The sequence below is a fragment of the Oryzias melastigma genome, unplaced genomic scaffold (assembly GCF_002922805.2).
Source record: "Oryzias melastigma strain HK-1 unplaced genomic scaffold, ASM292280v2 sc00325, whole genome shotgun sequence".
In the NCBI taxonomy this organism is placed as follows: domain Eukaryota; kingdom Metazoa; phylum Chordata; class Actinopteri; order Beloniformes; family Adrianichthyidae; genus Oryzias; species Oryzias melastigma.
This window is the reverse complement of record NW_023416929.1, coordinates 167,623-180,973: the sequence shown is the minus strand read 5'-3', so window position 1 is coordinate 180,973 and position 13,351 is coordinate 167,623. Positions and strand designations below refer to the sequence as shown.

Below are 13,351 nucleotides of genomic sequence, written 5' to 3'. Positions count from 1 at the left end.
ATGAGACAGAAAGGAGATCTCATCTTCAATTTTGCTTTGCTATGGGTAATGTCAACGTGGATGTAACTCAGAGTTTACACAGCAGTCACATCCCAGCGGGCTGAAAATCTCTCGATTCCTGTTCACTGTGAGCGTCTTCCAACAAATGACTCGAGCCGGGATCAAGCGGGCGTGGCTTCATTTCCTGCCTCTTTGATGTGCATGATTGAAGGGTAGAGCTCTGTGCTGCTGATGTGTGCACAAACACAGACCACACCCACAAAAATGACACTTAAGTCCAACATGTCAGCCAGTAATCCTGTTTCTAGCAATGCTAAGGCGGTCAAGACAAACTGAAGTCAGTCAATGTGGAAAACGTTAGCGATGCTAGCTGACATAAATACAACATTTGATGGGATATGAAATGATATGAGGCAATGTGGTATTTCACAAAATATTCTTGTCCACATAGTACAACTTTTATTTATGTACAATAGAATAATAGACTTGTCAAAAAAGAAGCAAAATTGAATTGTTTGTATTATAAAAATCATATCATAACATATAAATATTTACACAGCAGTGACAAACAAAATAAACAAGCTTAAAACATTCCATTATTTGGAGAAACAGCCATCAGGACAGCATCATGATGCAGTACAACTGCAATAGATTCATTCAAAATATTACAACATTCTTCCTTAAAGATTAATCAAATATAATCTAGCATACAGTTTGTCCTGGAGGAGCGGATCGTGTCAAATCAGCAGTCAGTTATTTAGGTTTAATTGACTGATTGATCAGTGTTGTATTGGTTTTTCATGGCCGTAATGAATATCATGTAGACTTTTGATGTGATTTAGTGATTTTTGATCACAGAAACAGCCCCTCCTCCCTCCGAAGTCTGGCAGTAGACATGAAAACCAGTCAAAGGCTGCAGAAGGGAAATTATATAAAAAAAAAATAATAATACAGCAGTTTGGCACAAATATCTTAGATCACTAATGATATTTCTTTATACACACGGTGGACCAAAGTGCCTATCACCCCCCTCCCCCCACCCCTCATCCCACCATGCATCATGTTAAAATCTCATCATATAAAAACCTGCAACAAATGCAAAGAACTTTCCTAGAAACATAAAACAAAATGTTTGCAGCAAAAACTTTCTTGATTAGTTCCAAGAATTGTTTGTTACAAACTGTGTGGCTGAAAATGACAGCATTAAAAAAATGAAAAAAGTGGTCAAATTCTGCATTTTGAAAGGAGATGACCTCTTTTCAGCACTCTGATCTTTCAATGATATAATACAGCGAGCCTCAGTTCAGAATGAGCAAATCACAATGCGTTGTCATGAAGGTAAAGACTAGTGAGGCACAAAAGATTGAGATTCCCTAAACAATTTCCTCTGAGAAAGTGCGCTGAATAAGAAGTTGAAGGATCAGCATCACTGGACACTGACAGGTTTGACTGCTTTGGCTGTTTAGTGTGTTGTCTGTTCTGTCATCCTGAGGAAGCGGAGGCAGCCCTGCAGAGGTGAGCTCTCTGCTTTGAGGTAGCAGTACACCTCTCTAAGCCCTCCTTCATGCTACATGCTCGCATGTTTTCTGAGAAGCTGGAGTACTTTAAGGGATCCTAATAAGAAGACGTTATGAGGACATGCCACTTCTTTATTACTGAACATGACCGCAAGAAAAACATGAATGAAGAAACACAAATACCTCCAGAACAATTCCTATTGGAATAAATACTTCAAATTAAATGAAGGAAATGATGTACATTCTTCTGTTTGTTCTGTATCCAATAGTCAAAAGTTCTGAATAGATATCAGCTGCTGTTTCCATGTTTTAACAGCCAATATTGCTCTCCAGCTGTGAAATTCAAAAATGTTGAGGCTCCAGCAGTGAGTAAGACATTAAAAGTCCAACTCTAGAGCAGAAGAAGACCAGGCAAATGCTTGATATTACAACTCCACGATTCTACTCAGGTGTGGGACCTGTGAACAAAAGTTTCCAGTCAAATGAACCCAAAGTGAGGCATTTTCATTAGCTGTCCTGAGATCCATCTTCAACGAGACAGAGGGTTGCTGCACCGGGATCACTGAGGACATCTGGAAAAACGAGAAGGAATCAAATCAGATGCAGTTTTATCAAATACAAAAACAGAACCAGAGAAATCCGACACTTCTTGTTCAACAACAAGGAAGTGGAGAAGCCACATATCACATCCCTGTGAGTTCAGATGCAGACCAAGGATTCTCACTTCTCTAAGTCAGGGGTCCCCAATCTTCTTCTTGTGAGGGCCACAGAACTGTTTTCTTCTCTGATGGGGGGGCAGGTCAGTTTGTAGGCTAACAGAAAAAGTGTAACAATCACAGCCTAAACCTCAAAATCCTTCTGCACACCTTCAAGGCCATCCACAACCTCTCCCCTCCATACCTGTCTGGACTAATCAACATCCCCACACAGTCCCGCTCCCTGCGGTCCTCATCGTCCCTTCACCTGTCTGTTCCCCTGCCTCGCCTCTGCACCATGGGAGGCAGAGCCTTCAGCTGCTCTGCCTCCAGACTCTGGAACTCTCTTCCCGCTGATATCAGAAACCTGGACTCTCTAACGACCTTCAAATCACAACTCAAAACTTTCCTGTTCAGACAAGCTTATTTCTAACATCTTCTGTTCTCTGTGTATTGCTCTTATACTTCAGTTTTTTTTAACTTATTTGTTTTACATATGTGTTTTTAGCTGTTTCATTGTAAAACGACCTTGAGAGCCTTAAAGGCGCTTTTAAATAAAATGTATTATTATTTTTTATTATTACCACACATAAACCACACATAGTCAGATTTTAAATAATTAATTTCTGTCATCTTCACAGAAAAAGTCATACTAAAACATTTTTAAAAATAGATATACAGCAATACCTGCAATAGATTATTAGCTGAAGCTGTTTAAATTGATAGCTAAAACCACTGAAGCTGATAACTGAAAACGCTGAAGTTGATAGCTAGCTAAAATATTAGTGAAACGTCAAATTACCCGAACGAACAAAAAAAGTCTAATTTTGCAAATCAGCTCGAATACAGCTAAAATATTAGCTAAACTCCAAATTAGCCAAAAAAAAAAAAACTGAAAAATAACAAAATTAGCCAAAAACAGCTAGCATGTAGATGAAATATTAGCTAAATAAAAAAAGCCTCATACAATGTCTAATTTAGCCAAAACAGCTAGCATAAAGCTAAAATATTAGCCAAACTCCAAAGTAGCCTAAAAAACTGAAAAATCCTAAATTAGCCAAAACAGTTTGGGTGGCCGGGCCAAATGTGTATTAGGGCCGGATCCGGCCCACGGGCCGTAGTTTGGGGACCCCTGCTCTTAAGTACTGTAGACATGCTTGTTGGCTTTCTGCAGGTGAATAAAAAGCTGCTGGACTGTTCTATGAGCTCACAGCATGACTAAAATATTCACTTACCAGTTTCCCTTTTCGCTTTCTTCTAGAAACTGAACCAGGTCACTGCCTCCCAATGAAAGGTCTCTCGCTTCACAGGACGCGTAGGTCAGCTGCACCCGCTTACTCTACGGAGAGAATAGACTTTTAAACTCTGTATCATTTACTGTGATCATAGACAGATTAACATGTTTGGGTCTTACTTTTTTTTTTTAAGGAACTCCAACTTACTTAGGTGGTTGTTATTTGAAAACATTTTTATATCTTTGAAATGTTAAAATATGCTAAAACGTATTTCAATTTGCCTTACATTTCAAAGAGCCAGTTGTAAAAGTAAGGCCACAGTGACCTACATTTTTATTGTTGCTCTCCTCCTCTGAAGAGTTGGAGGACTCCTCTGCGCTGGAGGGAATCGTCTCAAAGTCCTCTGTGTCCATGGCAAGAAGACGCTGCTGCACACAGCCTGGAGGCATGAGACACTGAGCTCAACACACATTCAGGAACAAATACAGCAACACAACAGAAAATGGATGATTAGAGCTGTCTTATTGGACATGGAAATTATAAGTCAATGCAACTTGAAGGAATAAAGCTTAAAGTCCATATAATGAATTGATGATATTAACTAGGGGTGTAACGATGAATTGATTTAGCTAACCAGATCAATCTGTCTGAGACAAGCTGTTAATCGATCGAACCTTTAGATCCTTTCAAAAGTAGATTATTGGTTATTATTGATCTTGGAGAATACCATTTGGAGTTAGTCACAGTAGGTCTTATCTTATTATAACCTAAAAACGAGAAAGTTCCATCACAGCAAACAACACATGATGCAGCAAAAAATGATCAACCATCACAAAATGTGCATTCACACTGAACATGATTCATGAAGTGGAGGCGGTCAGTCTCAATGTTAAGTCAATGGAACCGGCGGTCTGAAGTCCCGCGGCGTGATTTCAGCCGCGGGCGCGAATTGGTTGACTCAGCCAAAATTTAAATATCTGAAGTTTGACAAGTCACCACTTCGCATCTACCAATCAGGAACTCAGCTTTGGGCACATGACGTTTTCAGTGACTCGATCATTGGGTAGGATACTAATCCAAAGGGAGCGTTTTTGTCCTGAACTTCCATCACTTTTATTTACTGGCTGGAGCCGCGAGGTTCATCCGGTTACTTTGGGATGAAGGCGGGATACACTCTGGACAGATCGCTGGCTTTCCGTCCGGAAGTGGAGTTCACTCGCTCGATATGCTGGCAAACAGAGAGCTGCTGCGGGGTGCAGAGGCTACCAGCTCGGGCCTCATCGAGACATTTTAAAAATAGGAAAAAAGTTGACTAATTTAATTTATTCCCCCTTGGGTTAATAAGAGACAGTCAGCCTTCAAGTTCAGACACAGAGACACAGAAACACCGTGAAAGTGGCTGTCATACAGACACAGCCCCCTGTAATCTTTGAATAATAATCATATAAACCCAAACATGGAGACATGATTACTGATGTTTTTGTAAAATTCTTCCCCATTCTTCCCCTTCACAATCTACTGGAATTATGGTGTTAACAGTTGAAAAGTTACAGTATGTTAAAGATCTTGTGCTTAGGCGTCACCGGCAACGCCTCAGGTATTAAAGGGTTAACTTTGTTGGCATTTTGCACTTAGTGTGTGAGAAACGATGTGCTTTCACTGATACATGTGTGACATGACAGTGATTGTTGTGACATTTTCGTTTAAGTTAATTTTTGGTCACATTCTAGTGATTCAAAACGCTTCAAAAATGGAAAACATTTTTTTACATGTTAAATTCAGAAAAAATGAAGGTTCTGTTATGAGGAGGGATTATTTCTGCTGCAAAGACCATGCTTTAAAAAGTACACATGAATCCCAAACTTCTGGAAAAGACATCCGAGCTGAAAAGATGGGAGGAAAAACCTAATCTGTCCTCAAGATGCAGCTTTTCAGACAGCACCAAACCTTAACCCTCAGTCAGTTGGAGGCGCTATAACATGCAGTGTGATCAATGAGAAGCTTCCAGCCTTTGGACAAACAGATGCAAATCTCCATGTTCGTGAACATTGATGGCTCATGACAGACGTCCAAACTCCCTTCCAAAAATGGAAAGAACTCAGCTGAATCCTCCGCGGTTACCTGGTTGGGAGGTAGATCTAGGCACAGCTGGAGTGCCACCAGCACCAGAACCGGTGCTGCCAGTCATACTCTGGCGCTTCCTCACTGCTGCCATAGCACCACGCAAAGTATCTGGAGGAAAGGCAAGGGCTTGATACAATTCCAGTCAAAAACGGCTCTACACAGCTACAGACACCGACCGACACCAAGAAAACCAGGAGACCAAAACATGAGCAGTTTGGCTCCATCTCATGCACCACAACAAACACACCAGAACTCCAGAGATGCCCATGCAACAGAAATTAAAGGCGTTTCATGACATGCACTATGAAGCAGACACAAGTGAACGTTCACAAGCACCAAAAGAGAGTTTTTCAGCATGTACCTTCATACCCAAATGGAGTTGGATCACTCTTTATTTCATGTCTCTTGCTTTTTATGCTAGCAGAGAGGGAACCTGGTCAGGAATACAAGTGCAATCACGCATTTAAAAAGCAGCAGATCAGCCAGGAAATATCAGCAGAAACGTTATTACACTAACTTTGATTTGATAACACTTAATGACAGAAAAACACACATATAAACATTCATATATGTATGTTTATATATGAAAAGTTCAATGTCTACTAAGTAATATCTTCTGCACGTCCACGCTTCTTTGATGATAGCTTTGAGTTTACTTTGTGATGTTTCAGCTTTATACTTCAAACTTCGTATTGCAATTGTGGTTAGATCTGGTCGTCAGAAAAGTCCTTAGCAACAGTTGCTAGTGTCGTTAGCTCCTGCTGGACATGCAGAAGATTTGCTTAATAGTACAAGGACATGAACACATGTTCAGTAAACTTGTTCAGTTGACATAGTCAATGGACCAAAGACATAAACAGTGGACGCAGAAACATATTTTTGGAACAAATGGAACCCCGTAAGGCCCAGCCTCAGCCAGACTCTGCCTTCAGTGGGCCCAAGGGAAATTGAAGACTGCTCTAAACAGTGATCTGTTTTCTGAACAGCAGAGTTAGTGAAGACATGTGAGCTAAAAAAGCCACAGAAGCAGAGAGCTAGCTGGATACCTTTAGTTCTGCGAGCGTTGATGGAAGAAGAGGAGGCTAGCGAGGATGTGAGAGAGAAGCGGCGTGGGACCTCTGCTTCCTTAGCAGCAGGCTCTACGTCGGCAGAGGTGTAAACAGAGGGAACACAGATGAGAAACAAGGGTCCAAAACAAAAGAGAGTAAAGGGATCAAGAGATTATGCATTAAAGCAGTGAAAGAGAGCAGGTTGACAGCATAAAAGCAGACAGGAAAAGAAGAAAGGTCAAAATGTATTATAGTGCTGTTAAGATGTTGACCTTATCTATTTAGAAAGTCTGCAAGTAATTGAGAAGCAACAACAAAGACATTCAGAAGACACAAACATGAGACAAAGACATCTGAATGAAGAAATGATTTTAATCCACACGGTGTAATAAAGAGGAATGAAGGGAAGATTGTACTAAACATTAGAGAGAAGTCCCTCAATATGTGACAATTACATCGCTGGAGCAGAAGGCTGACTTGGTCTTCAACCTCAAGGTCTCCACAGTGTAGTGCAAAGGCAGCAAATGAAATGCAGACTCTCTCTCGTCTGTCAGCTCTATAAAATGAATTTCTACAAATCCTGAGATCGATTTTGATCAATAACCAGATGAGCAGAGGAAGATGGATGGATGGAAGTACAGACAGATGGTGAAACCGTTTCATTGTTTTAACCAAAAGTAAACACTGATTTCCAAGACCATCTTCCCGTATTATATTTGCCATAAGAACCAAAACATAAACAAACGAGGAGATCGTGTTTGTAACAAGCATTAGACGAGTCCGACAGAAACTGCCTGGAAAAGACAGATGGAACCCAGACGCAGGTCAACAGGACAGCCTCAACTGGAGAGGAGTTCATAACATGAACAAGGAAACCAGAAAGCAGGCAGTGAAGAATGTTGTTGACAAAGACTTGATGATGATGACAGTGAAGATGGTTAAAAAAAGAACACTTGACGTGTTACCTGCGGGAAGAGACCTTCGGTTGGAAAGGGCTTGCAAGGAGAAGTGCTTCCTGGCATTAACAGCCGAGTGGCCCGAACGGCCGGCTGAGGTGTCGGCTAAACATGCAGCAGGAGCACAGCGGGAAAAAAACGGAAGCACAATTTACAAAAACATGCGTTTATAGAAAGACAGCAGCAGGAATTCCCCGTGTCAACGACAAACTTCTGGGACTGCAGCTGGACTCTGGGGAGGAAGTGACTGAGAAAAGAATTCTGTCCAAGTTCACCTCCATCGAGAACATCATCAACCTCTCTGTACTACGACTTGACACAAAGCAGCAGCTCGGTGACGGCTGTCAAAAACACACTGGATCCATGGACAGCAGACTTGACTGATTTTCAAGTGGCAACAAACAGGAAATGATGAACTGAATTACTACAGACTGGAAAAAGAAAGAAAAGCGTTTAATGTAAACGTGTATAAACTCTTTCTATTAGCCGTGATTTCAGTCAACTTCTATTGTATGACAGTTTCTGTAAACCAGGGCTGTCAAACTGTTTATGTTTCAGGGACTAAATTTAACCCATTAGATCTGAACTGGGCCGAACCAGGAACATAATAGCAGAATAAGGTATGGTCAACTTATTATCTGTAGTTTTGTTTTTGTTTTGCTTTTTCTCAGTTGAAAAATGCCTCAAACAACCTAGCACTCTAATCACTTATTATTACATTGTTTATTGTGTTTATTTCTTGATCTCTTGTTTTGCTGGTATTTCTTTTCGTTTGCTCCCCCTAGAGGCCGATTGCACATTGCGGTCAGAACCATAAACTTGCCACAACTAGAAGTTTTTTTTTTTTTCTTCAACATCCCCATATTTTTTCTCATCATGACTGAACCAACCATCAATTGATTAAATCAATACACTCAATATTAAATGATGATATCAAATTCTAAAAATCTCACATTTATCGAAAAAAATGTGTTTCTGAGGCGCATCAAAATTGACATTTTTCGCAAAACAGCAGTGGAAACACTTTTTTCAAGTTGCATGAGTCACAAAAACAACAACCGGATACCGCGCTGTGGCGCCACAAGAGGTCCTGCAGCATCACCGCTCATCAAAAGTTGAGCTTGTCATGTGGAAGTGTTGGATCCACAGCTCCTCTGTAAAATCAACCAAAACACCAACGTCTCCTTTGATAGATGATGATGAGCGCTAATGCGTGGCAGACATTTCAATGCACCTGCTGTAAATCTGTCAGGAGTCAGAGCTCTGAAACCCCTCGTAGTTCTGGTTGTTATGAGACATGTACTACTTCGTTTTGACTTGGAGTGGCTCCTAAACCGAAGCTCTGTGCCACGTTGCTGCCAGTATCATCTAAAAACGTGGATTGCGGAGCTTCGTAGAGGCTCAGATAAGAACGAGTAAAGCAGTGGAGCTCCAACGGCTCATGCACGGAGCCTTCATCAAAATGCTGTCGGCAAAGCAAGCAGAACTTCTGCTGAACTTCACAGGAATAGATTGTAGTCCAGACACCTGATGGATCAGAGTGATGTGTACTATGCTCTGTAAAAAGGGCAACAAAGTCTTAGTGACCAACGGTGAAATACGCATTTGCTTCTGCTTATGAGAAAACTTATCGTATCGTGAGACATGTATCGGGATACCTATTGTATCGCCAGACTCTTGACAATGCACACCCTGCAGGTGCAGAGGACAGCCGACAGAGTCCTCTGCACCTGCTTCACCGTGTGGCACGCCAGCGGCTCTGCTCAGAGGAAAGCTCTGCAGTGGTCAAAGCCGCTCAAAGGACCGCCTTCTACCACAGACCTCTACATTGTAAGATGCAGGAGGAGGGGCCTGAATATCATCAAAGACCACACCCACCCAGCACACCATTCCAGAGTCCCTCTGACACAGTTTTAAGCATTTCTGTGTGGGCTGACTTCACTCAGGTGTCTTTGCTCTCAGGGAGAATAAAAGACTGGCTCAGCTGTATAACAAAGGTGTGTGTGATGAAATCATTACAGTGTGATGCACTGCACACACTCCTGTCGGTACAGTGCTGCAGGAAAACAAAGGCTGCTGACGCAGAAGGAGTCCTGCACTTCTCCAATATATGAGTGTGAACAGGCTGTTGTTTTCACTGCCTGGTTTGACATATTTGAGCAAACAGGAACGGTTTTAGTTCAATGTGTCACTAAATGTTTAGGATCTCACCGTATGCAAACAGATATATAATCTTTGCACATGGAAAAATCATAACTAAGAACATTTTTACTAAAAATAAAAGAGATTGTTATTATTCAGATTATTTTTTATTGAAAGCAGCATCTTACCTTTCTTCTGCCTTATGTTCGGGCCAGCGTTCGTCCTCCTAAAGCCCAGCTCTGGACTTGAGGAATCCGACTGTCGGAGAGCCATTTTGCGGATATTCCTATTGGATTAGAAGATAGTGCTTTGGTTTCATTTTAACAAATTGATTTTTTTTTTAATCCCCACCCTATTCCATAGCAGAGTCATTTGAAATGTTTAAACTGAATTTTCAACATTCTTGGGTTGTGTTCTCGCGTTGAAACAAACCTGATGGGTGAACTGTAGATGTTCAGCTGACTGGCTTCTGTGAATAAAATACAAACATTTACTATTCATTGACACAAAACATACACTCAGCTGTCTTAAACACATAAAAAAAGGACAAATAAAAACCCAAAAGTCTATGAAAATCATTTAGAAAATCCCATTATATGAGAAACTGAGAGCAGGGTGCACAGCACAGACTTTTGAAAACAAAATGTTTTTCAAAATTTAAGGAGAAAATGATCATTTTTTAAATAATAAACACCCATATAGAAAGCAAATATTTAGTATACTGTAAAAAGTGAAATGTTGGATCAATTAACAACAGCTCTGTGATTTAAAATATTTATTTTTATCAAATCAAACTTTTGAGTTGAGTAAACCATCAACTAAAGTAACAAACATCTGTTTGAGCTGGAATTCATGAAGACAGGAAACCACTGGAAGATTTACAGTATTGTTCATCTAAAATGAAAGTTTTTTGCTGATCATCACTAGCTCAGTGGAAAAATTGAGTGTTGGTGTTGGACTGGGGGCGGAGCTGTCAGAGCAGACTCTTCCTGAAAGGGGCGGTCTCACTCTGTGACATCAGATTGCGAGGTTATGTTAGTTTTTGAGGGTATGGGAGGGGCTGCTGCTGAGAGCTCAGGTTTTTAGAGGATTCCTCAGAAATGTGTGAACGGATCAAAATATCACTTTGGGTTCTTTATAGTGAGGAATGATCAGTATAATACACTTAAAATCTCAAAAAGTTGTTTTTTCATGGTATGCCCCCTTTAAGATGCTTTTATGAAACTTTTGGTTCCAAAGATGATGTGGGAATTTCCCAACAGTTGTTGAAGTTCATCCGCTATGCATGCAACCCCCCCCCCCCACACACACACACACACACACACACACAGCTGATTCTTGGCGCCCAGACTGAGGGAGGGCCCGCAAAGCCCCCTAATGCCAGTTTGCTTCTGTGTTAGGGGTCGTATAAAAAAGTTTCATGGAGCCCAAAATCCCTAGCGGCGCCCCTGCCAGGGGTCTACAACCTGTGGCTCTTTTATCCCTTTATTGTGGGTCTTTAGCGTTAATGAAAAATGCTAATGATAAAGTGCATAAAAGATTAGTTACATAAGTTTGTCATTTTTGATCAGATGTCAAACAACTGAGCAAAAAAAGCTTAATTTACTGTCAGAAATTCTGTAGAAATGTTCTTTAAATTTGTGTTTTAATTTATAGTTAGATAAATAACTGTTTTATTTTTGTGGATTAGAATTAAGTGATCAAAGTTTTGAACAAATGTAGCTTAAAATGATTGAAAATGATTTACAGTATTTTGTGCCTCAAATTTTAGAGAATGACAATAAAAAGATCAGTTCATTCTAAATGTTTAGAGTTATTTATTTTTTTAATAAAGAAGATTCAAGAAGATCAACTTTATTTATTAAATAGATTCTACTAAAATGTTGTTTATATCTGAAAGTAAAAGGAAAAAAAATGATGGTGGCACACCAAAGTCCTGATGATAAGAAACATCATGTTTGACCTTTTTGACACAGAGTGGGTTTTATTTTGAAAGGAACTAGTGTGCAATACTGTCAAAAATACAAGTAAAAGTTAAAACTTTTGTATATATAAACATATAGACACTGTTGTATTATTAATTATTGTAATATTTCAGTTAAATTTATAGATCAATGTTTAATTAACTAATAGCATAAATATTGTATAGTATATTTTTTAACAATAATGTGAGACCTTGTGACTCCCGTTGGGTTCTGGTCTGTTAGAAACTAGATCAAACGGCTCTTTTAGCGTTACAGGTCGCAGACCCCTGGTCCAGACCTTTTCAAAAGTTTTCCTTCTGCTGCTCATCAACCTTGTTCTGGTTCTGGCTCAGTAACAAAGCTGTGTCCTCATCCCAGCTTGGAGCTCCAGCTGTGTCAGAAGTTACCGGTGCTGCTACAAAAAGCTTCATACCAACACAAAGACAGAATAGTTCTAACCTCTGCATGCTTCCAGCTGGCCTGTCAGAACTTTTCGGATCTCCGACACCCAGGTATTTTTTACCTCCATGGAGGGAGCCTGACAACACACAAACACACATACAGACTGTTTGTTAAGGAGATGGTTATATACATAACTACTCTTTGGAGCTCAAATTAAAAAGGGCATCTGAAAATAAAACTCAGCTAAATTTGTAAAAAGTAATACAGCTGATAGGAAAATGTAACATAACAAACTTCTATCAGGTAAACCACAGAGATATTATATAATATTATTTCATCTAAACAGAGAGAATGTGGTGAACAGTAGTGAGCGTGGTGTCTGAATTGATACTAAAAGATATATAGTTTTTAGTAGTTAGGAAGTGGGGAAGGAATTTGGACACAGCTAATGAGTCAGCTGGCAAAGCACGACACCCTAACAATCTCTATCACCACTAAACATGTTTAACCTTCTCAAGAGCTGCTGTTCACAAAAAACCTGACATCAAATAAAGATGCTTTCACAATAACAGCGTGATCATACCTGAATAATGTAAACTTCCTCTCTTCCGTTGTACCACACCTCAAACTTCTTGCTGTCCCCCTTCACATTCTCTGTGATCCCCACAGCGCTCATCTGGACGCAGCAGAAGGAGATGCTCAGACAGACTGACAGCAGACTTCCTGGTCCCTGAGTTACAGTGAAAGCTTTCTGGCTGGAGTGAGTCTGACCTTAAGCAAGTGTTTGAAGCTGTAGGACGGCGTCTTCTCGTAGCCCTCTGTGGCGTCCTCTCGCCTCTTACAGAACAGCAGCATCTTGTCGTACAGAAACAGGTGTCTCTGCATGGGCTTGAACCGGGCCAGGTCCTTCACCTGGAAGCAGCTCATCCGTCAGGTTCACATCAGTCAGTGTAAACTCAACCATGAAAAAAACCAGATTCATCAGTGACGACGTTTTACCTATTTATTTTTCTCCTTAAAGCACACTTAGACTATTTTTGATCAAACATTTTTGGAAAGCTGCTCAACATTTTAAGCCCCTGGTGGATAAATCAAGTTTAAAGGTGTTTTTTTGTTATTTAGAGCTGGAGGAAGGTCTCACACCTCATATGATTGTAACTCGGTAAGCTAAAATCCTCTCTTTGAGCTGATTTTGGCCTAGAGATCCCTGTGTAAATCTGATGTGGATTGTAGTACATCTTTGTGATAATTGAACAGCATTAAATGT

At 40.3% G+C, this 13,351-nt stretch overlaps 1 protein-coding gene across 6 annotated transcripts in view; it reads right to left on the bottom strand.

Moving 5' to 3' along the window:
* Positions 1 to 434: 434 nt before the first annotated feature.
* Positions 435 to 13,351, bottom strand: part of mcf2l2 (MCF.2 cell line derived transforming sequence-like 2) — a 56,446-nt gene continuing 43,529 nt past the window's right edge. For 5 of the 6 annotated variants that reach the window (XM_024261398.2, XM_024261399.2, XM_036210965.1 and 2 more), the window contains 12 exons: positions 12,856 to 12,996; positions 12,668 to 12,760; positions 12,142 to 12,220; positions 10,151 to 10,187; positions 9,907 to 10,004; positions 7,586 to 7,681; positions 6,618 to 6,710; positions 5,933 to 6,004; positions 5,569 to 5,679; positions 3,777 to 3,886; positions 3,448 to 3,551; positions 435 to 2,089 (listed from right to left, as the gene is read on the bottom strand). In XM_024261398.2, the coding sequence (XP_024117166.1) occupies position 2,089; positions 3,448 to 3,551; positions 3,777 to 3,886; positions 5,569 to 5,679; positions 5,933 to 6,004; positions 6,618 to 6,710; positions 7,586 to 7,681; positions 9,907 to 10,004; positions 10,151 to 10,187; positions 12,142 to 12,220; positions 12,668 to 12,760; positions 12,856 to 12,996 (1,035 nt within the window). In that variant the 3' untranslated portion in view covers positions 435 to 2,088. The remainder of the gene's footprint in view (positions 2,090 to 3,447; positions 3,552 to 3,776; positions 3,887 to 5,568; positions 5,680 to 5,932; positions 6,005 to 6,617; positions 6,711 to 7,585; positions 7,682 to 9,906; positions 10,005 to 10,150; positions 10,188 to 12,141; positions 12,221 to 12,667; positions 12,761 to 12,855; positions 12,997 to 13,351) is intronic. The other variant, XM_024261402.2, reaches the window with a different exon arrangement.